Raw genomic sequence first — 26,601 nt, 5'->3', positions numbered from 1 at the left:
ATACATGATCATGCCTAGATATTCTCATAACTATGCTCAATTCTGTCAATTGCTCAATAGTAATTTGTTCACCCACCATAGAATACTTATGCTCTTGAGAGAAGCCACTAGTGAAACCTATGGCCCCTGGGTCTATTCTCATCATATCAATCTCCATCACTTTAATCTTGCTTTGCTTTTTACTTTGCTTTTACTTTTTACTTTGCATCTTTATACCAAAAATACCAAAAATATTATATCTATCAGATCTCACTCTCGTAAGTGACCGTGAAGGGATTGACAACCCCTAATCGCGTTGGTTGCGAGTAGCTATCGTTTTGTGCAGGTACGAGGGACTTGAGCGTGGCCTCCTACTGGATTGATACCTTGGTTCTAAAAAACTGAGGGAAATACTTACGCTACTCTGCTGCATCATCCCTTCCTCTTCGGGGAAAACCAGCGCAAGCTCAAGACGTAGCAGTTCCCCCTTTAATGGCTCCAACCATGTCAAGCCCCCAGACCACAAAGGGCCATGTAATGGGGATTGTTTGGAGGGCGGTGGGTGGCATGTGGCTTTGATTTGCAAAGATCTGGCAACCGGCGCAGTGTTGGACCAAGTCCTGTGCATCTGTCCGGGCCGTTGGCCAATAGAATCCTGTACAGAAGGCCTTGCTTACAAGAGCCCGGGCTGCGGCGTGATGACCGCCGAGTCCGGCGTGAATTTCTGCCAAAAGATTCTGATATTCCTCTTCGGTGATGCACCTTTGAAGGACTCCGGTAGTGCTTTTTTTGTACAATTCTCCCTCATGGACCCTGTAGGCCTTGGATCGCCGCACTATGCAGCGTGCCACATTTTGGTCCTCCGGAAGTTCCTGTCTAGTTAGGTAGGCCAGGAATGGTTCTGTCCACGGAGCAATAATGGCCATTATTTCGTGGGCTGAAGGTGTTATTTCGGTGGCGGAGCCTCCGATTGTGTCAGAGAGTTCGGTATCGGGTATTTTGGCCGGGTCCGGACTGTTGTTACCGGTGTCCCCTTCCCATACTACGGATGGCTTGAACAGCCTTTCCAAAAATATGTTGGGGGGACCGCATCACGTTTTGCGCCGATGCGGGCGAGGATATCCGCCGCCTGGTTGTTTTCCCGAGCCACATGGTGAAATTCGAGCCCCTCGAACCGAGCTGACATTTTTAGGACGGTGTTTTGATAGGCTGCCATTTTTGGATCCTTGGCGTCAAAGTCTCCATTTATTTGGGATATTGCAAGGTTTGAATCCCCACGCACCTCCAGGCATTGAATGCCCATGGAGACTGCCATCCGAAGACCATGCAACAGAGCTTCGTATTCGGATGCATTGTTGGAGTCTGTATACAATATTTGCAATACATACTGAACGGTATCTCCGGTTGGGGACGTCAGGACGACGCCAGCCCCTAGACCAGCCAGCATTTTAGAACCGTCGAAGTGCATGATCCAATTGGAGTATGCGCCATACTCTTTAGGGAGTTCGGCCTCCGTCCATTCGGCGACGAAGTCGGCCAATACTTGCGACTTAACGGCTCATCGAGGTTTGTATGTTATGTCGAACGGGAGGAGCTCAATGGCCCATTTGGCAATCCGGCCCGTAGCGTCGCGGTTGTTTATAATATCATTAAGTGGCACTTCCGAGGCTACTGTAATCGAACACTCTTGAAAGTAGTGTCGCGGCTTCCGCGATGCCATGAATACCGCATATGCTATCTTTTGGTAATGCGGGTACCGTGATTTGCATGGAGTGAGGACAGTGGATACATAGTATACCGGCTTTTGAAGAGGGAATTTATGCCCGTCCGCTTCCCGTTCGACAACGAGCACCGCGCTTACAACTTGATGAGTTCTCGCAATGTACAACAGCATTGGTTCGTCGATGTTTGGCGCGGCCAGGATTGGGTTGGTTGCCAAGATGGCCTTTATTTCTTCCAATCCGGCTATGGCCGCGTCCGTCCACTCGAAGTGTTCGGCGCGCCGAAGGAGGCGATAAAGGGGTAAAGCCTTTTCTCCTAGGCGGGAGATAAAGCGGCTTAGAGCTGCCACGCATCTAGTTAACTTCTGGGTTTGTTTGAGGTCTGTTGGGGTAGCCAACTGTGACAAACCTCGGATTTTGGCCGGATTAGCTTCAATACCTCTATTGGAGACAATGAAACCCAGGAGCTTTCCGACTGGTACGCCGAAAACGCATTTTTCCGGATTGAGCTTGATGTCGTATGTTCAGAGGTTGTCGAATGTGAGCCTCAAGTCGTCTATCAAAGAGTCGACGTGTTTGGTTTTGACGACCACATCGTCTACGTATGCCTCTACTGTTTTGCGATTTGTTTCTCCAGACATGTCTGAATCATGCGCTGATATGTTGCGCCGGCGTTTTTGAGCCCAAAAGGCATCGTGTTAATACAGAAGGGACCGTATGGTGTGATGAATGCCGTTGCGGCTTGGTCGGACTCCGCCATGTTGATTTGGTGGTAACCAGAGTATGCGTCGAGGAAACACAATGACTCGTGTCATGTGGTAGCATCAATGATTTGATCGATGCGTGGGAGGGGGAAGGGATCCTTTGGGCAAGCTTTATTGAGGTCTTTGAAATCGACACAAAGGCGCCAGGATTTGTCCTTCTTTGGTACCATCACCAGGTTTGCTAGCCAGTCCGGGTGTTTTATTTCTCTGATGAATCCGGCCTCCAATAACTTGGCTAGTTCCTCTCACATGGCCTGTCTCTTAGGTTTGGAGAAACGCCAAAGACCTTGCTTGACTGGCTTGAATCCCTTTAGGATATTGAGGCTATGCTCGGCCAGCCTGCATGGGATTCCTGGCATGTCTGAGGGATGCCAGGCGAATATGTCCCAGTTCTCGCGCAGGAACTCTCGTAATGCGGCATCCACAGCGGGGTTTAACTGTGCCCCGATGGAGGCTGTTTTTGTAGGGTCCGTTGGGTGGACTTGGAATTTGACTATTTCATCCGCTGGTTTAAAAGAGGTGGACTTGGATCTCTTGTCGAGTATCACGTCGTCCCTGTCCACTGTGGAGCGTAGAGTGGTTAATTCCTCGGCCGAGAGGGCTTCGGATAATGCCTCGAGGGCCAGTGCGGTTGTTTTGTTTCCGGCGCGGAGTGCTATGTCCGGATCGCTGGCGAGAGTGATGATTCCGTTGGGCCCAGGCATTTTGAGCTTCATGTACCCGTAATGGGGTACGGCTTGGAAGATTGTGAATGCCTCCCGTCCTAAAAGAGTGTGATAACCACTGCTGAACGGGGCCACTTGGAATGTAATTTCTTCGTACCTGTAATTATCCGGCGTGCCGAATACCATATCTAGTGTGATTTTCCCAGCACAGCGTGCTTCCCGACTGGGGATGATTCCTCTAAAGGTTGTGCTACTTTGCTCAATGCGGTTCCAGTCTATTTCCATCTTTTGAAGAGTTTCCTCATAGATGAGGTTTAATCCGCTGCCGCCGTACATGAGTACTTTGGTGAGTCGAAAGCCGTCCACGATTGGACTGAGGACCAGTGCGGCTGGTGCTCAGGCTGTTCGGAATTTAGGTTCGTCACTGGCATTGAAGGTAATAGCCGTGTCACTCCATGGATTTATTGCTGCTACGTGGCAGATTTTGTCCATGCTGCGGAGTGTTCGCTTGCGCCTATTATTTGACGCGAAGGTCTCAAAGACTGTTAAACCGTATTGTTATCCACGGGATGGTGCTCTGTGGTATTTGGGAGAAGAAGATCCTCACCACTTTTGGCCACCTGCCGGAGTATCCAACATGCTCTAAGGTTGTGCATTGGTATTGTATCCGTTGTACTATGAATTTTGCAGGGTCCGTTGAGCCATCCCTCCAGTACGGTTCCATGCCCTATAGAGGGTTTTTGCTTTTTGGTAGTTGACCCGGGTGTATTGTGATAATGCACCCTTTTATTTTGGACTAGGTTTGTATTCAGGGCCGGATTATCCCAAAAGTTTGTTTCGGCTTTCCAGGCACTTTCCATCACACAGTACTTTCGTACTATGGACGCCAAGTCAGCGAAGCGTGTTATCTCACGGCGATTTATGGCGTTAAGGATTCCCTTGTCCGTGCAATTATTTTAGAAAAATAGGATTGCGTCTTCCTCACGACAGTCCTTAACCTTGTTCATCGCAAGGAGGAATCTGGCCCAATAGTGATGTACTGTTTCCTTGGGCTCTTGCCTGATGTGGGAAAGATCGCTTATGTTTGGGTGGGTGGGTGGAATTGAATCCGAACCCTTACCTGATCTGGGATCCAGGGGCCGAGGAGTTTCCAATTTTGTAAGTTCCGGTTCTGGGGTGTTACCCGATAATCCTGGCCCGCTTCCTGACTCTAAGTTCAGGGATTGGATGTTGTACTCCCGCGAACGGGCATCCGGCTCGGAGAGCTCGGGAATCCAGACATAGTTGGTCCTCAAGATAGAGGAAAGGTTGCCACATTGTTCCTCCACCACTGCAATATGATGGGTGACCGGTGGAGAGTTAATCTCCCTTTGATCGGGTTTAAGCCCAATCCGATCATAGTCCATAGCGACTCCCAAGGCGGCGATGCGATCCAAGAGCTCGTTTAAGGAGGCGAGCTCCATTCGATCCATCTATTCGGCGAGTGTCGATTTGACGTGGAGGCTGTTTTCGATGACCCGAGAAGTCATCGTTGGCGCGGCGGCCGAACAGGCGGTCATGATCAAACCGCCTAGCCGGAGAGTTTGGCCGACAGCCAAAGCTCCCCCAATAGTAGTACCGTCTTTAAAGACGAGATGAGACATCCTTCCTTCTGGCGACGACACAGAGGAACTCTCAATGAAAGCACCAATGTTGGTGTCAAAACCGGTGGATCTCGGGTAGGGGTCCCGAACTGTGCGTCTAAGGCGGATGGTAACAGGAGGCAGGGAACACGATGTTTTACCCAGGTTCGGGCCCTCTTGATGGAGGTAAAACCCTACGTCCTGCTTGATTTATTCTTGATGATATGAGTATTACAATAGTTGATCTACCACGAGATCGGAGAGGCTAAACCCTAGAAGCTAGCCTATGGTATGATTGTATGTTGTCCTACGGACTAAAAACCTCCGATTTGTATAGACACCGGAGGGGGCTAGGGTTACACAAGGTCGGTTACAAAGGAGGAGATATACATATCCGTATTGTATAAGCTTGCCTTCCACGCCAAGTAGAGTCCCATCCGGACACGAGACGAAGTCTTCAATCTTGTATCTTCATAGTCCAATAGTCCGGCCAAAGGATATAATCCGGCTGTCCGGAGACCCCCTAATCCAGGACTCCCTCAGGAATCAAGATCTATAGAGATAGATCAAGATGCTTGATAAGATTTTTCAATGAGTATATACCTTGACAAGATTTTGAAGTAGTTCAAAATGGAACAGTCAAAGAAGGAGTTCTTGCCTGTATTGCAAGGTGTAAAGTTGAGTAAGACTCAAAACACAACCACGGCAGAAAATAGAAAGAGAATGAAAATAATTCCCTACGCCTCAGCCATAGGTTCTATAAAGAATGATATGTTGTGTACCAAACCTATTGTGTACCTTGACATGAGTTTGGCAAGGGGGTACGATATTGATCCAGGAGTGGATCACTGGACAACGGTCAAAATTATCCTTAGAAGACTAAGGATATATTTCTCGGCTATGGAGGTGATAAAGAGTTCGTCGTAAAGAGTTATGTCGATGCAAGCTTTTACACCGATCCAGATGACTCTAAGTCTCAATCTGGATACATATTGAAAGTGGGAGCAATTAGCTAGAGTAGATCCATACATAGCATTGTAGACATAGAAAATTTTCAAAATACATACGGCTCTGAATGTGACAGACCCATTGACTAAACTTTTCCCACAAGCAAAACATGATCACACCTTAGTACTCTTTGGGTGTTAATCACATGGTGACGTGAACTAGATTATTGACTCTAGTAAACCCTTTGGGTGTTGGTCACATGGTAATGTGAACTATTGGTGTTAAATCACATGGCGATGTGAACTAGATTATTGACTCTAGTGCAAGTGGGAGACTGAAGGAAATATGCCCTAGAGGCAATAATAAAGTTGTTATTTATATTTCCTTATATCATGATAAATGTTTGTTATTCAAGCTAGAATTGTATCATCCGAAAACTTGATACATGTGTGAATACATAGACAAAACAGAGTGTCCCTAGTATGCCTCTACTTGACTAGCTTGTTAATCAAGGATGGTTAAGTTTCCTAACCATAGACATGTGTTGTCATTTAATGAACAGGATCCCATTATTAGAGAATGATGTGATGGACAAGACCCATCTGTTAGCTTAGCATAATGATCGTTAAGTTTTATTGCTATTGCTTTCTTCATGACTTATACATATTCCTTTGACTATGAGATTATGCAACTCCCGAATACCGGAGGAACACCTTGTGTGCTATCAAACGTTGCAACGTAACTAGGTGATTATAAAGATGCTCTACAGGTGTCTCCGAAGGTGTTTGTTGAGTTGGCATAGATCAAGATTAGGATTTGTCACTCCGTGTATCGGAGAGGTATCTCTGGGCCCTCTCGCATCACTATAAGCCTTGCAAGCAATGTGACTAATGAGTTAGTTACGGGATGATGCATTACGGAACGAGTAAAGAGACTTGCCGGTAACGAGATTGAACTAGGTATGAAGATACCAACGATCGAATCACGGACAAGTAACATACCGATGACAAAGGGAACAACGTATATTGTTATGCGGTTTGACCGATAAAGATCTTCGTAGAATATGTAGGAGCCAATATGAGCATCCAGATTCCGCTATTGGTTATTGTCCGGAGATGTGTCTCGGTCATGTCTACATAGTTCTCGAACCCGTAGGGTCCGCACGCTTAACATTCGATGACGATTTGTATTATGAGTTATGTTATTTGCTGACCGAAGTTTGTTCGGAGTCCCGGATGAGATCACGGACATGACGAGGAGTCTCGAAATGGTCGAGAGGTAAAGATCGATATACTAGAAGGTTATATTCGGACACTGGAATGGTTCTGAAGTTTTTCGGGTATCGGAGTACCGGGAGGTTACCGGAACCCCCCGGGGAAGTAGTGGGCCTTAATGGGCTTTAGTGAAAAGGAGAAAAGGGCCTCAAGCGGTGGCAGCACCCCCCCCCCCCGCCGCCAATGGTTGGTCCGAATTGGACTAGGAGGGGGGCGCCCCCCTCTTTCCTTCTCTCCTCTTCCTCCTTCCCTCCTTCTCCTTGTTGGAATAGGAAAGGGGGGCGAATCCTACTTGGACCGGGAGTCCAAGTAGGACTCCCCCCTTTGGCGCGCCCCCGTGGGCCGGCCTCCTCTTCCCCCCTCCTTTATATACGTGGGAGGGGGGCAACCCAAAGACACACCAAGTCTTCTTTTAGCCGTGTGTGGTGCCCCCCTCCACAGTTACACACCTCGGTCATATGGTCATAGTGCTTAGCGAAGCCCTGCGCCGGTAACTTCATCATAACCATCAACATGCCATCATGCTAACGGAACTCTCCCTTGTCCTCAACTGGATCAAGATCTCGAGGGACGTCATCGTGCTGAACGTGTGCTGAACAGGGAGGTGCCGTACGTTCGGTGCTAGGATCGATTGATCACGAAGACGTTCGACTACATCAACCGCGTTACTAAACGCTTCCGCTTTCGTTATACGAGGGTACGTAGACACACTCTCCCCTCTCGTTGCTATGCATGTCCTAGATAGATCTTGCGTGATCGTAGGAAATTTTTTGAAATACTACGATTCCCAACACCTCCCACGTATATAAAGGAGGGGGAAGAGGAGGTCGGCCCAAGGGGGGCGCGCCAAAGGGGGGAGTCCTACTTGGACTCCCGGTCCAAGTAGGATTCGCCCCCCCCCCCCTTCTTATTCCAACTAGGAGAAGGAGGGAAGGAGGAAGAGGGGAGAAGGAAAGAGGGGGGCATCGCCCCCTCCTAGTCCAATTCGGACCAGCCATGGGGGGCACCCCTTGAGGCCCTTTTCTCCTTTTCCCTAAAGTCCATTAAGGTCCATTATTTCCCCGGGGGGGTCCGGTAACCTCCCGGTACTCCGAAAAATACCTGAAACACTTCGGAACCATTTCGGTGTCCGAATATAACCTTCCAATATATTGATCTTTACCTCTCGACCATTTCGAGACTCCTCGTCATGTCAGTGATCTCATCCGGGACTCCGAACAAACTTCGGTCATCAAATCACATAACTCATAATACAAATCATCATCGAACGTTAAGCGTGCGGACCCTACGAGTTCGAGAACTATGTAGACATGACCGAGACACATCTCCGGTCAATAACCAATAGTTGAACGTGGATGCTTATATTGGTTCCTACATATTCTACGAAGATCTTTATCGGTCAAACCGCATAACAACATATGTTGTTCCCTTTGTCATTGGTATGTTAATTGCCTGAGATTCGATCATCGGTATCATCATACCTAGTTCAATCTCGTCACCAGCGAGTCTCTTTACTCGTTCTGTAATGCATCATCCTGTAACTAACTCATTAGTCACATTGCTTGCAAGGCTCATAGTGATGTGCATTACCGAGAAGGCCCAGAGATACCTCTCTGATACACGATGTGACAAATCCTAATCTCAATCTATGCCAACTCAACAAACACCATCGGAGACACCTGTAGAGCATCTTTATAATCAAACAGTTATGTTTTGACGTTTGATAGCACACAAGGTGTTCCTCCGGTATTCGGGAGTTGCGTAATCTCATAGTCAAAGGAACATGTATAAGTCTTGAAGAAAGCAATAGCAATAAAACTAAACGATCATTATGCTAAGCTAACGGATGGGTCTTGTCAATCACATCATTCTCTAATGGTGTGATCTCGTTCATCAAATGACAACACATGTCTATGGTTAGGAAACTTAATCATCTTTGATTAACGAGCTAATCAAGTAGAGGTATACTAGGGACACTCTGTTTGTCTATGTATTCACACATGTACCAAGTTTCCGGTTAATAAAATTCTAGCATGAATAATAAACATGTATCATGATATAAGGAAATATAAATAACAACTTCATTATTGCCTTTAGGGCATATTTCTTTCACCATCGCCATGGCCGGCTACTCCAAGGACGAGCGCGGCGGCGGGGCAGAGGGCCGCCGTTGCTTCGATCCACCATTGCAGCCGCATAAGGAAACCGCACAAGGAACCGACCGCCTCCATCGCCATGGCCGGCTACTCCAAGGACGAGCACGGCGGCGGGGTAGAGGGCCGCCGCTGCTTCGATCCACCATGGCAGCCGCATAAGGAAACCGCAGAGGGAACCGACCGCCTCCATCGTCATGGCCGGCTACTCCAAGGACGAGCGCGGTGGCGGGGCATAGGGCCGCCGCTGCTTCAAACCACCATGGCAGCCGCATACGGAAACCGCATGGGGAACCGGCCGCCTCCATCGCCATGGGCGGCTACTCCCAGGACGAGCGCAGCGGCGGCATAAGGAAACCGCACAGGGGACCAGCCGCCTCCATCGCCATGGTCGGCTACTCCAAGGACGAGCGCGACGGCGGGGCGGAGGGCCGCCGCTGCTTCGATCCACCATGGCAATCGCACAGGGAACCGGCCGCCTCCATATCCATGGCCGACTACTCCAAGGACGAGCGTGACGGCGGGTCAGAGGGCCGCTCGATCCAGCCGGCTCCTCGCGCGCGCCTCAGCAGCGAGCTGGACGTGCATCTCTCATAGCTCGTCCTCCAGCGCCACGGTCACAGGGTCGCCGTCGCGCACCGCCTCTGACAGCGCCATTGCGTGATCCGCTGCCGCCGCGATCTCCTCAGCTGCATCTACCCGGACGCACTCCCGCTCAACCTCCACCGACCGCTCCGCGTCCGCCCCGTGCTCTGGCCTTTTGGATTTTTGGCTGGCAGTATAGGATACGGCTGTGCATTTTGGATTTTTGGCTGCAGTACATGACTTTGGGTGCTGCTGCTGCATAGAGTTGTTGATTATGTGTGGCGATTTTGCAAAATTAAAATTACATCTATAGTTGAAGTTCTGTTGAATATACGTATGCAATTGTGAAGAACAACTTTGTACTAGTTGTAGTTTGTAGTTTTACATCTCTGATTTACATTTTCTATTAGAGTTGCTCTTTTACATCTCCGTTTCGCATCACCTGTTGAAGTTGATCTCTTTTTTCGCGAATACGCAAAGCTTGCGTATCTTTTCATTGCTAGAAGAAGAGAAAATGAGTACAATAAAGGATACAACACATGAGCATGGAACCCAGAGCAGAGAGAGGGATGCTCAGCCCGAACATGGAAAAGACACAACAAAACCCACCAAGCCTAAAACTCGAGAGGCAGACTGAATGAGCACAACATCGAACATCTTCAGAGCCAACACCGGGGACACCGCGAGCAAGCAAGATGACGCCTTCAAAAAGGGAAACGGCATTGTGACGTCGTCGCCATCCGACCCGATGAATCAGACCTAGAGTTTCCCCCGAAGCTCGAAAAGGGGCACGGTGAGAGGCCATGGCAGCGCCTCCAACAAGGAAAACGACACCCACGAGTGTCGCCGCTGCCAGCATCGGCAAGCCGAGCATGGATTTCGCCAAGCCTGTATCCGTCCAATCCCATAGCCACCAGGTGAGGAACTAAAGACAAGAAAGCCCGCACGCCGATCGATCGCCACCTCATTAGGGGGGAAGGGGTGGGGCTGCATCTGCCATCGGAAAAACACGAGCTTTGAAGCCGACATGGCGTGTAGGAGGATGGGGTCGGGGAGGCAGCAAGGTAGAGAGCCGACGCGGATGGGTAGGGTGACGACAGGCGCCGTCGACAAGCCAGGAACCGGAAGGGGGCGCAGTTCCGAGCTGCCGAGGAGGGAGTAGCCAGAAACCAGCCAGCCAAAGAAGCTGGAAGGGATGCAGCAACCCAAGCGCCGGGGCTGAAACCGCGCCGATAGGACGCCGGGTTGACCTTTATTTGGAGATGCAATAGGCACTTTTTAAAGATGTATAAGTTTTACATTTTCAAATTTGCATGTTTTATTGGAGATGCTCAGCGTGGTCGCGTCACGTAGTACGTATGAGTACGACATGGCTCGGGGAGGACACATGATGTTGGCAGGAGCTGAGAAAGACCATGGAAATTGTATAATCCGCTCCTCTGCAGCCTCAGACTCTTTGCATCAAGCTCCAGTGTCTATTTCCCAAGGAGCAATCAACTCAAAAGGAGGTGTACAGCTGCAACTCCCCCTGTATTCGGCGGTCCGACGAAAATGACCGGGCATCTTCACCTTTGCCCTGCCTTTTTCTTCCGTTCCACGACTCTCCCCTTTCGCTGCAAGTACGAGCGGTACAACGTCAGGAGCGGGGTATGCCGACCTGTCAGGCTGTCACGCATCTGGGAGCCTTGTGGCCTCCGCCGGACGGTGAGCATATTCGCCGGCTTATTCCCACCCCGGCCCTGCCGCGTGCTCGGACAGCTGTCGCGGCCCGCGGTTTCTTCGCCGTGATGCTACCTTCGTCCGCAAGCGAAAGGAAGAGACCGGAATCCTGTGGAGGTGGATGTGGAGCCGGCCGGGCGGCAGCGAAGCGCACGCGGTACGGCGAACGTGGCCCGACGTACGGCTTGGGTCCAACGTGGGTGCCTCCGCCTCGCACGCCTTGACTTTGCTATAAGCGGTTGGGGGAGTAACGTGATAGGCTCTCCGCCTTATTCGATCTCACCCCTCCTCTCTCTGTGATTGCCTTGGCGTGTAAGGCAGGGATTCGTTTGGCGCTTCCTCTATCGGTTCTCCGTTTGTTATGAGCGACCTTCTAGAATGCGTGTCCAATTATTTAGGTATACATCAGTGCTCTGCTCTCATAGGAATGAATGAAGAGATGACCGGACCAACTTGATTGACCGGCAGCGGGCATCGGAGATGAGAGCTCAGTGAGCTAAACCTGCCCTGTCCTAACCTTCTCGATGATAATTTCAAACTCTCAATTTCAAGAGTAATGATAGACGCTGAAGATCCCTCACAGTTAATGTAATGGGTTCTGTTCTAAAAAAAAGTTCTCAAAATAAAAATCTAATGAGTTCTATTCTGGGGCTAGCTGCACCGCTAGTTAGGTCAACATGAGAGCATACAAAATTGACCATGGCTTCGCTCATCGGTACCACAACTAGTACAAATGACTTAATTTAAGATCCAAGAGTGCTTTTTTAAGTAACAAAGTGTTGAATTCATGTGCTTAGTACAACTACGAGAGATTGCATGTTACCATGGTCGCCTTGGAATACGGGATTCTTTGGACGGCTGGTTTTAATATTCTTACAACTCACTTTGTATAAATTAGTGTACCCATCTCTTTCACAAAACAGGCAGCTTTCAAAGGGAGTATTCGCTGTACCAATTGAAGCCTGATATGTCCAAACTAAAGCTGGCTTGACGTATCAATTCGATATGTTGTTTTTTCAAATGATGTGTGATCATACATCTACGCAGGCACATCAATTATATACGTGGGGGACATGATTGAAGAACAATCCAGCCAGTGGACTAGTCAGTGATCAACTTCATTTCTTCACGGAGAAGCCATGAAAAGAGTATGATTGATTTGATTGAGCAACCTCTCATCAGAAAACAATGGCAGTTTTATACTGTATTTTAGTTAGCCAGAATGCTATAGATGACCACAAACGACATATATATTATGTCGTGTGGACACAGTATAGACCAAGCCAAACATAATAGTTTGCGAGGAATAATTTGGACTAGATATATGTGCAGTGCATCAAACACATCATCTACTTTAAACTATGGGTGAATTTCATATATGCCACTCAAAACTTTCCTGTATCCGCATATGCCATTGAAAATTTTCCTCTGTCAAATATGCCACCGAAATTTTGCACCGCGTACATATATGCCACTACCGCTAGTTGACTGTTAGTTGACTGTGTAGAAGCTCTCACGTGATGTCAGTTTTTTCCAGTAAAGACCATTGTACCCTTTGAGCCATATGTTAGAAAAATGGAACTAAGATAAAAAAACTGGCCAGTTGCGCTCGACCTGCATCCATCCCCATCCGCACGACCTAGCGCTCGTTCCCTAGTCCCCATGACCTGCATCTTGACCTAGCCGCCGCCGTCGACGGAAGCCGCCGCCGGTCCCGAGCAGCCTCTCCGCCGCTGGCCCCCCACGCCCCCCACCCCCCATCCCACATCCCCACCGGACCCGAGCAGCCGCAGGTGCCCGTCCCACCGGACACGAGCAGCAGCTGCCGCTCCCCGCCCCGGCGGTGGAGTGGTTGGTCTCTGCCGCGGCCCCCTTCCCACGCGGTGCCAGCAGGATGGCGCCGCCGGCTGCCACATCTGCATCGATGGGAGCACCGCAGCAAGCACCCCCAAAGGCGGCGGCGGATGCCAGATCGGTGGCGACGGGAGCGCATCAAGTACCGGCGGCAACCCGAATGGCGACAGATCCTCCTCCTTGGCTCCCAGCAGGGTATAATTCTTCTGCACATTGCTTGTTCCCGAAATTTTAAATTGGTAGCAATCGATTTAGTTCATTGCGGTATGAATGGTGGTATCCTGTTCATTCACAGGATGGATGCAGCTTCATCATTTTTAATGAACATGAAAATTGTTGGCTCTCATTTTAGAGAGGGCATTAGTGGCTATATGTTCAATATGGTCATTGACTCTGACACGACAAATTATAAAGACTTTGTTGCTGAAATTGAAGAGAAATATCCATGGCGTATGAATGAAACAGTGACACTTCATTATTTTGAAGAGTCCAACAGAACAATCCATGAATTAAGTACTGACCATGACATGCTTGCTATGTTTGCTAAGTTTGGTAGTAAAAAAACAATTGAGATGAGGATTACAGTTCATAATGTCAATGCTAGACCTGATAAACCTGAATGGCCAATAGAAGAGAGTGTTGGAGTGGATGTCCCTTAGTTGGAACTGACTTAGCAAATCCATTTGAGGAAAATGGACATGTTGGTGTAAACGAGGAAGACATGTACTCAGATGATAGTGACAATAAAGGTGATGCTAGTGATGTGCCTTGTAAAGATCCTAACTTTATGCCCGACGATAGGGAAAAATCTTCTGATGATGACATATCAGAGGATGAGGAGGATGAAATTAAAGATGCTGAGCCCGTTAACCTTCCAGATTTTTCATATGATAGGGAAAATCCACCAATGACAGAGGGCACAGTATATAGTGACATGCATGAGTTTAGAGTGGTAATAGCTCAACATGCAATTGCACGTGAATTCGATTTTCAAATTGACAAGACTGATCCTTCGAGATTCAGGGCCCATTGTTGTGATGAGAATTGCAAGTGGAGAATTCATGCCGCTAGGATGGATGAGGGTAGCATCAAGGTGGTGGTAAACAAACATGGTCACACATGCTCAAGCACAAGACAAGATGAAACATCCAAACATGCAAACCAGAATTGGGTGGCTAATAGAGTCAAAGTTTGGCTCCATGAAGATTCTAGTTTGGGACCCATTGCATTGCAGACCAAGATCAGTGAAAAGTACCATATGACCGTGCCCTACAAGAGGGTATACAAGGGAAAGGAGCAAGCACTTGAGGAGTTATATGGGTCATGGGATCAAAGTTTTGACAAGTTGTATAGCTACAAGGCAGAAATTGATAAGTCTTGCCCTGGTAGCTCTTTTGTCATTGATCATGAAGTATCGCTTGGAGCGAGAAGGTTCACAAAGCTGTTCTTTGCATTAAAGCCATGCATAGATGGTTTTCTTACAGGTTGTAGGCCATATTTGGCTATTGACAACACTTTCTTGACAGGCAAATTCAAAGGTCAATTGGCAGCCGCAGTTGCTGTAGATGGCCACAATTGGATGTATCCTCTTGCTATTGGAGTAATCGACTCCGAGACAAAGGAAAACTGGGCTTGGTTCATGGAGAGGCTTAAAGATGCTATTGGCACACCAGAAGGTCTCATGATTTGCAATGATGCGGGAAAGGGTATTGATGGAGCTGTAGCTGACATATTCCCTATGGCTGAACATAGGGAGTGTATGTGGCACTTGGTAAAGAATTTTAAGAAGTTTTGAGGCAAGGTATATGATGATCACCTTTGGCCAGCCGCATATGCATGGAATTCTTATCATTTTAACAAGCACATAACAGCTATTCAACAAGCAAGGCCAACAGCAATATCCTACTTGCAAAAGAATCACATAAGGTTATGGACCAGGAGCCAGTTCACGACACTCTCAAAGGTGGACTATGTGACCAATAATCTTGTTGAATCCTTCAACAAATGGATCAAGCCTTACAAAGGAATGCATCTTCCAGAATTCATTGACAAGATGAGGCACGAGCAAATGATCATGTGGCATAAGAGAAGGAAGGTTTCTAGGAAATGGAAAGGCGGAATTATGCCACACATTGTGAAATAATTGCATGAGAAGAGCAGAGGTTTGACATTTCAGGTAACAAGAACTAGTGACACTGAAGCTGAAGTGCAGTGCAAGGCTGGGAGTGGTTATAGGCATGTTGTCAATCTCAGCAAGTGGACTTGCACTTGTAGAGAGTGGCAGGTTTGCGGATAGCCTTGTGTGCATGCTATTGCATTCATTGGGCATGTTCGAGGGTCTATAGAGGATTATGTTGATGATTGTTATAGTGTGGAAAAGTTTAGGGCTGCATATGAGCATATCATTCCTGGATTGGTTGACAAGTCTCAATGGCCCAAATGTGATCATGGCTTCTTCCTAGAACCACCTATACTAAAGAGCGTAGCGGGGAGACGAAGAAAGAATAGATACAAAGGATCCAAAGAAAGGTCAAAAGGGGCTCACAAATGCCCAATCTGTAAACGATATGGGCACCATTGGCACAGTTGTAGAGATGGTGATCCTGAACAAAAGGCAGCTATGCTTCTTGAAAGGTATTTACTTTTCCTGTATTTACTGCATGTATTTACTTTTCTTGTATTTACTTTTCCTGAATTTACATTTTCTGATTTTATAACCCTGTTTTGTTTTAAGGGGGCCACCAAAGAAGAGGAGAAAGAAGAAGAGTGCCATACAGGACCCTGAGGCGGCCATGGTAGTTGCATGTGCTTCTACAACTGCTCCGGTCATGGTATACCCATCTAGGTAAGATTGCATTAAACTTGCGTGTCCTTATACTCCTGTCAACATTGCACAACATTGGTTAATCTTTTGATATCTAAAAACAACACTGATCTAGTTTCTCAAATAAATGAGGATGTTGGCCCAAGTTCTAGTTTAGTGAGGTATATCTCCATCTATATTTGTTAGTTGCTGATTTGCACCTTTCAGAACCATGCAATGTGCTTACCAGATAAACATTATGTGTACAGATCTATCAAGGGTTCTAAAGAACCAAAACATGCTTCTGGGGAACAAAAGGAAAAATCTAAGAAGAGTGCGCCGCGAAAGGGAAAGGGTAAGGCTGCCAAAGAGAAGATTGCCTCACGAGTTGTTGCTGTTGGAGAGCAGACGCCAAAAGGCAAAGAAAAATGCAGTGAAGTTGCTCCACATGATAGCCCAGCCATGGGTACAAGAAGCAAAAGGACATCTCATAGCCCAGCTATGAGCACTAGGAGCAAAAGAGCACCTGTTAGATTGGACTTGTAGTGTGTGCTCTGTTTCGGTGTATGTTTGACATTAAAACATGTTGAGACCTCTCTGTTTTGTGTTGTGATGAACCAATATGGTCTTGTAACAACTTTGATGTTTGTGAGGGTATATTGCTCATGAGATGCAAATTGTGATTCTATGCTAATTAAGCGAAAATGCTGCCGAAATTTTGTTTTTTGTACTAACATTATTTTACTTGTTTTGTACTTTCATGCTGAAATTAATTAAAAAGTTCATCGCTCATCTTATATTCATGTAAAAATTATTGAAATGGAATACAATAGAAATCAGTATATCATTTGGCTAAATGGTCACAAGGTATGTTCAGGGGTAAAATCATCTTTTCAACTGCCACTTAACAGTCAACTAACAGTCAACTCGCGATAGGGGCATATCTGTACGCAGTGCAAGTTTTCAATGGCATATTTAGGGGAGGGAAATTTTCAATGGCATGTGAGGGTACGGGCAAGTTTTGAGTGGCATATATGGAATTCACCCTTAAACTATCAAGGGGGTCAGGTTATATTTCAAGTCGACATCCTTAGCCATTTGATTGACATCTTTTCATCCTTTGTGCTTATACTAATCTCACATGAGGGTTCCAGAGGGTCGTTTTGGCTCTTGGGAGCACATGCTTCTGGACAAACAGTAAATTAAAAAAATGTAAATAAATTTATAAAATTCAGATTTTTTGTGTTTGGATGTTCATGTTAGCCTCACATAGCGTGTTTGACAATTTTCACGCAAAACGGAATAATAGTGCTTCGTTTGGTAAAAAAAATAAGATTAAGCTTTTCCGGTAAAAATTTGCAGGTAGCATTTAGGTGTGACAATGAACGCATCTAATTTTATTCTATTTTTTTACGTTTGCAAAACATATTTAGATATGGGATGGCCTCAATCTAAAACTTACTTTCAGTAGATGTGTGGGGACTGAATTCATGGAGAGATGGCTCGGATCAGGTCAACCAAAACCCTATCTAACGAAGAGGACCAACCTGTTTGGCTTTTAGAAGCGCCAGGGACTTACTCGGTTAAATCCTTTTATTTCATGATTAACTGGGGTGGAGTTTCTACTCCTGTCTGGAAAAACTTTTGGAAGATTGTTGTACCTCACAAGTATCTAGTCTTTTTGTGGCTAGCTTTTAATAATAAAATTCTTACCAGGGACAATTTGAACAAAAGAAGGGTGGTGGATAACTTAAAATGCTTATTCTGTGATGAGGAGGAATCAGTTTGCCACCTGTTCTTTGAATGTGTAATTGCTAGATAGATTTGGAGTGATATGGCTGACTCTTTTGAGTTCAGTATCCCTAATAACATGGCTGAATTGTCTTCCTTTTGGAATGTGAATAATAAGAAATCTGTTGTCAATATTGCCTGTGTTGCTACTATTTAAAGCATTTGGACTATGCGTAATGATATGTGTTTTCAGGGGATACCATGGACAAGCACCCATATAATACCGGCAAGGATCAACGAATCGCTGCATCAATGAAAGATTCTCTGTGGAGGCGATCAATCGGTCCTGCTGAGAAGATGCCTCCAACTTCTGGATCGGCGAAGAGGAAAGCTGCTCAGGATTGTCTAGGCCTGGGCCTGAGCGCGTGCGCGAGGAAGAACCGAGGTAGGACGTTGAAGGCTCACTCAGAATGATGTTGGAGAAAAAAAATGTAGAGATCTCCCCCCTTCGTTCTGCTCCTGCCGCGTCTTAGACGGTGACTTATGTCTAGCCTTGCATCGCTTCAAAAAAGATGTTAGGTTCCCTTTTGGTAACTTTGATTCAATATGGTCTGCGTTCAAACTTCTAGGGATGTAAATTGTTTCTGTTTTTTGGTCTGTTACTTCTGGCAGACCCGGTTGCTTGTAACAGTCTCGATGACTTGCGTTGCTTCGTTTAAAAATCTGGCCTGTACCGTGGAGTCTCCTCCATGTGATCGATGGGGCAGCAGCGCGGAGTGGGGGTGGCATGTCACGTTGAGGGTTGAGTGAGGGGTGCTTCTCACGGACCGGCAAGACACGTGGTGGTGGACCGGTGGTGCTGCTACACACCGGTGTCGCTGGGGGAGCGGAGGTGTACACGAATGTAAAGCGCTGGCAGGTGCAGCCAACATGCACGGTCGGTATCTTTCCGTCAGCCAGGAACGTGATGAGACAGATCCTTATCTCTTCTTCCGGAAATACTGTACACACGATGGTTGGCGGACGCTGCATGCACGACACTCATTATTGCGCTACGCTCCATAGGAGTACTCCTATGTGTTTTGAGATACTCCTAGCTTAGCTTTTCCGAGAGTGAGGGGATTGTCTACAAGTGCTCTCCCTTATCTTAAACAATATCATTGCGCTACGTGACCTAGCTACCTAGCTAGCTAGAGAGTGAAAGTATGAACGTACTCCATCAATTAGTCATGAGTACCTTCTTGCCGGTTATGCCCAGTGACACCGGCACTCCGGCAGCTCGGTTGAACAACGCCTAACCTAAAAGCATCTCAAAGCGGATTGGATTAACTTGATCGGATTGAAGATGCTCTAACTATGAGTAGTTTCTACTGTAAGGGTTAGGAAGTGAGCAGTCCATTGCTCGAGAAAATAGAGTATGGTAGAGCGATGCAACTTCCAACTTTGCTACAGGGAAGGGAACCACGCATGTGCCGTGTGCTCGTCGTTGCGCTCCGGTGTCTCCTCAAGATAAGCCTTGGTTAGACACATGGCCAGCAACAACGAACAGGTGTGTCGCGCGCCCATTGGGACCTCGCACGCTCGTACTAGCTCCGACGTCCCTGTCATTTGTTGCATCGCGGTATAAAGGCGCTCGTTAGGACGTAGTGGGCATTGCGTGTATCGCGGATTGTTGGAAGTTGGAACTGACGTATTAGCTGTTTGGTCGAAGGCAATGGTAGGTAGTATGGTTTTGCTCCGTCGACAACAGGATATATGCATCATGCATACGTCCAGGGGCTTCTTTTGCAGCAAGCGAACAAAAAGGAAATTAGGTCTGTGCTGGAGCCGCCCGCGTACGTTCAGGTTCAGGTTCGGCGCGGTGCAATGCTTCTCCTGATGCATTTCTGGTCACCTGACCTCCGTAATACCCCTTTAAACCTAACCCCGTGCCTTTTGATGTGTGCCCGATGTGATTGATCCATCATACACGTTTTAAAGTCATTATTGTAGAAAAAAAAACTCTTTCGGTAATCTTATCCCGTACCTCTGACGTGCAAGTGATGTGATCGATTCATCAACCACATGTGGATGGTTATTACTACGTGGAGCAAGAAAAGTGGAGTATTCCCAAAGCCAAGTTAGGTCAAAGTGACGTGCTCCACGCTGCCAGTTTCTTAGCATGCTACAGACTGTAGTTAAACGTCATCGGTATCAGGATTAGAAGTTTATTGTGGGATACGTGAATTGCCAGGGGGAGGCCAATGAAAAGATAAGTGATAATTGACCTTCTAAATTTCCTTTTCCCTTCCCCCTACTCAACTCTTTTCAAATATCTATTCCCCATCACTGCCTCCCCACAACCAAAACAAAACATACCCTTCCCCCTCCTCATCTCTCTTCAAATTTCTATTCCTCACAACCAAAACACATTTGATTCTTTTTAATCAACAGTTATTTAAAATGGAGTCAGCCAAGGTTAAGCACACACGATGTTTGTCATAAGGGAAACAAACCTAGCACAGCGAACTATATATAGTTGGAACCTGTCCTTGTAGCAGGCAGCAGGGGCTTCTTGATCTGAACACGCAGTTTGTCACAAGGAGCAACTTACATTCGCACTGCACTATTTCTAGCCACGACAGGCAAATAATGCCCTTGGTTCACTGACAGACATACCATTAGCCACACTATGCCATACTTCTCACAAAACAAACACGTCCATAAAATTCCACTGCCTTCAAGCACTATCGTCGGTCTGACCACGCTTCGGCATATACTTGGATAAGACGGCCACAAGTAACACCCCATATAATGGCAACCATGCCTTATACCAAAGATAAAGGTACCGATTATAGCAGTACAACAGATATCCACGGCCGAAAATTAGGCCGGATCAGATGGAAAGCCTCAAAATAATACAGGGAGAACAAGCCGAACCATCAAGCGGTTAAGTGTTGCTTTCCGTAGAATCGCTGAATTTGGTCTAGTTGAAGTCAGGCTTCTCAGGGTAAGTGCAGCCAGATTGCTGGATGATAACGTTTGCTGCGTAGCAACCGGCCTTTACGCAGTCCTCGATGCTCTTCCCTTGAACCAACTGAGAGAGGAAGCCGCCAACAAACGCATCACCTAATAAGAAACGGGGTGTAACAAGTCAGGGGCAGCAGCAAAATCGTAACTGACACCCGGTATCCAAATTACAAATCAGACTGCTGTTTCTGCAGCAATTTTAATGAATATGTTCACCAAGCATGCATCTGTCTCAGATTGTCATGAATGCTGAATTCTCAATATCAGGTAATTGTGCAGCTAGATACTGCTACAGATGAATATCCGGGAGGAGACTCTTCTTAGAATTGTGACTCAAAATATAGTGGCATTTCTTGCACAACTGAAACAGCTCAATTATACATTTGATCAATTAGTGCCATCAACAACTGGTGCAGATGTTCCTTTTTTATATTATCATGAGAATTTAGTTAATTAGCTTACGTCAAGATTGTTTTGATAAATACATAACATCATTTTAGTAAAATGTACTAAATCAGCGACATGGATCGGAGGGACTATTAGATTTACATGAGCTTTTTCAATATTTAATAATATGTAATGAAAGCAACTTTTTAAGCAGTGTCCTTATAACAGTGGCTAGTTCTGAAGCAACAGAAAGATTAAATCAACTCATTATACAAAAGAAAAAGCATACCAGCGCCATTGGTGTCAACAAGCTTCTCCTTGGGCAATAGGATCACAGGGAATGTTTTTACCTATTCAAAAACATAATAATATTTAGGTTTCGCATATTATCTTCACATAGATTGACTCAACTAAATTCTACATGAAGTTTTAAGTGCCCGTTCTGTGATGAATCAAAATTTTGATGTGACATTTGAATAAGCAAACAACTGTGACAAAAACAGATTGCTTTGCAAATATGCCCACAACGGCAGATTTATTGTCAAAGGAAAGAATTAGCTATCCTTAAAATATGCAATTTTCCTATTTTTGTCCCACAGCCTATAATTGGACAAAATCCAACAGAAATATATAGGTTATTTACTTTCAAACAAGCAGTTGCATACCAGCAGGTTGCTATAACTAAATATGTATGAATAAAGGATGAGCCTATAATGCAACTGACATGCATCAAACTGAAAAAAAATATATACCTTCCCATCCTCAGCCACAACTACTGGATCAGCACCCTGAGTAATCACAGCAATCCTCTTTTGTTTTCCAGAAGCCAGAGGCAGTTGTGAGATCTTCAAAGCGATCTCCTCGACATTCTCAGTCTACAAAATTACATGTAATTTTTCAGCAGCACAATAAGCAAATAAAATCATTTTACAAGGATTGAGTGATTACCTCCCACCCTCGGACTTTAGAGAAGATCCTTGCCTCGGTTTCATTTCCAAAGATGTAGTCAGAATACCTGAAGTGGTCACAAAACATGTCTTAACCAAATGACCCAAAATCTCTATAAACTACCAAACTTTAACAGGCTGAAAGATTAGGATGTGGCAAACATGGGAACATCTCTTGACATTGCTTATGCATTTTGAGTTAAGCTCATGTACAGTATCTCAAATAATGTCCAAAACATTTAGCATCACAGAGGAGCAGGTAAACTTACGGAAGAACCTTCTCTTGGGCATCACGGAAAAACTCACAGATAAAGGGAGCGGAGAGGTTCATCAAGAAAACCTGGAAACAAAATGGTCGATTACAAACACTGGCGACCGCCACTTCACAGGGAACTTTTCTGTTCTGAACCTTACCTTGTTATTTGCAGCAGCATGCTCAGCAACAAGCTGAATAGATTCAGGGGACACCGTAAGGAAAAAGCCAGCAATGTAGATGTATTTCGCTTTCTCAACTGTCAACAGCAAATGTCACGGTTGTCAGGAATGAAGTCATCCACGAAATTACGATAATATAGCGAAGTAGAAGATGATGTACAACTCAACTACAGTTTCCACACAAAAAAGACACCTCAATTAATCGTTCAGGAAACAAAATATTAATGCTGTGTTTGGATGTATGTATATTCGGCCCAGAATTGTGAATTGGTATTCGCAAGCCTCTAATACAGCCCTGTGGATGGCATGGTATTGAGTGATGGAAACTTGGCTCAATTTCAAGTGGCACTCCCACACAGTTGCACACTCTTTCTCTCATTACAGAGATGTCGACCTCCGTATTGCACTGAAATTGCTCGTACTGTAAAACTTATAGTTCCGTTCGCCCTCCATAAGAAACAATAAGGGGCTCGACCACGGCGGCCAGGAGCTCGACAATGGACGACACTCCTGCATCGGGAGAAGAGAGCCAGAGGGCAGAAGCTCGACCACGCTGATCAGACAGACGCAGAGATGAGGGCCAGGGGACGGAGGCCAGGTTGTGTACGCGGGAATGAGGGGTATGGAGATGACTTAGTCAGAAATTTGCAATTCAATACTCTGGGCATCCAAACAGAAATTAGAACTGGTTGCACTCTAGATTTCAGCTATCCAGTATAAGTACATCCAAACAGTTTAATCACAGTCCATTTCTTTAGAAAATTGCACTGTGATTACAAGCTGTCCAAGCTGATGTCAGCATCAATTGAGCAATGAGGAACATAATCCAAGCTAAGAGAGTTCACAAGAGCTGAAAACAAATACTATACCTAGTGCCCAGTTCTCTGGCCTCTTTAGATGCTCAGATTTGTAGCAGTTCGCAGCAGATAAGTTTGCAATCAATGACCTGACCAGATAAAAAGAATATATATTTCAGATATTGTTAGAGAAGATGCTCAGGATCTAAATGTTGTAAAAGTATGGGACAGAATAATCACATTTAAGTAATTAAGAAATAAACAATGTGAAGACTTGTGTGTTTATGCCTTGCAAAAGCTATATGGCATTTTGTTTAAAAACTACGTGCTTCGCTGAAATTAAATAACTTTGTCCACTGTTCTAATCATATACACGTCCCTCCCAAGTCGAGACAAGATTGAAACTTAACTTCATTGAATTACAAAATGACATGCACCACAGGATAGTTCAATAGATGGCACACATGTTTGACAGTGTTAAACATTTTCCCTAATTAAAGCGAGATGCACATACAACTATTACCATTTATAGAGAACCTGGATGGATGTATTACATCATCATTCAGAATATGAATAATGTTGTGGTCTTAATTAAGTGAGTTAGTAATACAACTATACGTTACAAATATGAATAATGAATCATCAAACAAAAATGATTTCAAATACAACAGTGTAAAGCCACAAAATAGAAGGAAACACAATACTAGCTGGTAAGAGGTATTGTCGTAGGTGGCATACCTTTCGCCACCAACAACACAGACAGCACATGTGCCTGTAGGAGCAGCCTCATCCTCATAGTAATGAGCCTAGACGAATACATGACAAGACCAAGTCAACATTAGTCCGTTAACCAATAGAACAGAAACATTTATATGATAAATGGAAAAAAGCTCAAGAACTAACAGTAACTCCTGCAGCTTTAGCGGCGCTCTTCATCTCCTCACCATACTTGTCCTTTCCAATGCAACCCATGTAACTTGTTGCACCAGGAGTTTGAAGCATCCACTGCACAATACATGATACAAAGTAAACAAACAGATCTAGCAAAATCTTTTGGCTGGTCATGGTTTTACTTGTCTTTCGAGCTTACTTGGGCAACCCTGATAGAGTTCTGCGTGGCTCCTGGAACATCATGGAACATCAAAGAGAAGATATAGCCAATCAGAAAAATCAACAACATGAAAAGAAATAGCACATTATACATGTTAAAAAAAACATTACCTCCAGCAATATATTCAACATTGTCCTTGCTGGACAACTCATCGTACCTGCCAAAAATCACAGTATGAGGTAAGAAATTCTGTCATTGTACAAAACAACGGCACTGGGATACGTATGGTTGGTAACGACATAGATGCTTACATGGGCAAGTGCTTGTCCTCGGCAAGAATGGCATTGTTCGGCTTCACATCATACCTAAAACAGAGGAGGGAGCATGTCAGCAGTCATGATTACAACACAAGTTGCATAATACTCAAGCAACAGTATAGCATCAAAGCCAAGCATGAAGCACTACGTCAAACAACTGATCAGCATTCCAGCGTCAATTTGAACCAACTTACACAGCATATCAAATTCGGAGATCTATGCCAACAAATTCGGCAAAAAAACAGGAACACTAGCGAAACCTGTCGCGCATGAAATTGGTGAAAAGAGAAATCGCGGGTGATTCACGAGATAACTAACTGATCCATTGCATAATGTTGCATAACTTTGGATAAGTGACATGATATATCTTTCGACTGTCAAAAATAAAATTATTCGTTCGACTCTTGGTCCCGTGCTGCGCCCGTACGAACTCGCGAAGCACTTTTTGTCGTCTCGGATCTGACGAGGAGAGGCGACGAATCCGTCGAAGCTAAGAAGAGTAGACCGTACAGATCCAAAAACTAACGCGAACGGAGACAAAAAGAAAAATTCAAAACCACAGATCGGAACGCAGAAAGCGGGCGGGAGAGATCGGCGCGTACTTAGCGAGGAAGGCCTCGTCGACGACGGCGGAGATGTCGAGAAGGGGGTTTCCCATCCCCAGGAGCACACCCTCGAGGTTGCTCGCCGCCATTTTCTTGCTGCTCTCGACGACGGCTGCGCAAGGAGGCGAGAGCGAGATCTGAGGTCTGTTGGCAAATGGCGAGAGGTTCGTTCGAGTGGTGTGGTGGTGGTGGGATGATGGGTGCGGCGGGGGTTTTAGTCGGCCTCGACCAAACCTCGCGGGGCCCGCCTGTCACCCTCCGTGGCTCTGCGTGGTTGGTGAGCGTTGCATTTGCAGGTGGAGGGGCAGCGGAAGAAGATCTATCCTACCCACCACGTGGTACTGCTACCAACTCTTTTCTTGGGTGCTCGCTGACGTGCGGGACCGAGGTTGACACGCCGCAGCGTTTGATTGGTGCACAGTAGCGATCTGCGCTGTGAGTGGAGAGCGGAGAGATTGCTCTTGGTGGGGCAATCGATGCGTGGGTCCTTTTCGCCCACCAACCGTGTAGAAATCGGTCGGTGCTCGGGAGTGGTGCGGGGATGGTCCCGCTTAAATAAAGAGCAAAACCCCAACCCGGTTGATGGTCTGTGCTGCCCAGCCCAGCACAGCAACTTCAGGTTTGTGAATGTGAATGGTGTTGAGAGTAGAATTAATAGTAGTAATAATGAAAACTGTGTGTCCTATATTAGATGAGATCTGCTATTTTCTACAAAGGGAGGAGACACCACTAGGAAAGGTGTCTGTTCAGGGAGGCGTCTGTTCAGCGGGAACCGACGCGGCATATGCAACTGCATGCGGTTAGTAAAAGCAGGGATTATCCCTTAATTAACATTTGTTACTAATTGATCTTAACACTTTCCCTAATCAATGCTTGATTATGTGAGCAGACTTCATCTTGATAAAGATTCTCCTTAAAAATCCCGTAGGAAAAATGTAAGAAGATAGGTGTTTAATATGTTGCTAAATTCCTGCAAACCCAATGAGAAAAATAAGGAGAAGATGATGCAACATACTACAATAGTTGTTGTCTCATTTAACTCAATATGTGAGAACCATATAGTTTGGGGAACAATAAAAATGACGTATGTACTTTCCTAAAACTCCAGTGAGGGAAACAGAAAGTATGACATATGATCTCATGTTGATATCACCTCATTAAAAACCTTTATGAGAACCTGTAAAGTAAATTTATGAAGGGAAAAAGAGTATAATATGATACTTTGAACATGAACA

General features: G+C 45.8%; 1 protein-coding gene across 2 annotated transcripts; it reads right to left on the bottom strand.

The window, feature by feature from the left end:
* Positions 1-20,609: 20,609 nt before the first annotated feature.
* Positions 20,610-25,663, bottom strand: LOC123127722 (adenosine kinase 2). Of its 2 annotated transcripts, XM_044547538.1 has the most exons (13): positions 25,364-25,662; positions 24,756-24,809; positions 24,615-24,661; positions 24,484-24,515; positions 24,297-24,398; positions 24,132-24,199; positions 23,466-23,542; positions 22,576-22,673; positions 22,431-22,501; positions 22,163-22,229; positions 21,967-22,089; positions 21,504-21,564; positions 20,610-20,926 (listed from the first exon to the last, which is right to left on the bottom strand). In XM_044547538.1, the coding sequence occupies exons 1-13, from the start codon at positions 25,453-25,455 to the stop codon at positions 20,784-20,786; spliced, it is 1,035 nt and encodes a 344-aa protein (XP_044403473.1). In that variant the 5' UTR covers positions 25,456-25,662; the 3' UTR covers positions 20,610-20,783. The 2 variants fall into 2 exon arrangements, with proteins under 2 accessions (XP_044403473.1, XP_044403472.1); XM_044547537.1 differs by having other exon boundaries at positions 24,484-24,661; positions 25,364-25,663.
* Positions 25,664-26,601: the final 938 nt, after the last annotated feature.

This window comes from Triticum aestivum, chromosome 6A (assembly GCF_018294505.1).
Source record: "Triticum aestivum cultivar Chinese Spring chromosome 6A, IWGSC CS RefSeq v2.1, whole genome shotgun sequence".
In the NCBI taxonomy this organism is placed as follows: domain Eukaryota; kingdom Viridiplantae; phylum Streptophyta; class Magnoliopsida; order Poales; family Poaceae; genus Triticum; species Triticum aestivum.
The sequence above is the reverse complement of the archived record's forward strand: the minus strand, read 5'-3'. Positions and strand labels throughout refer to the sequence as shown.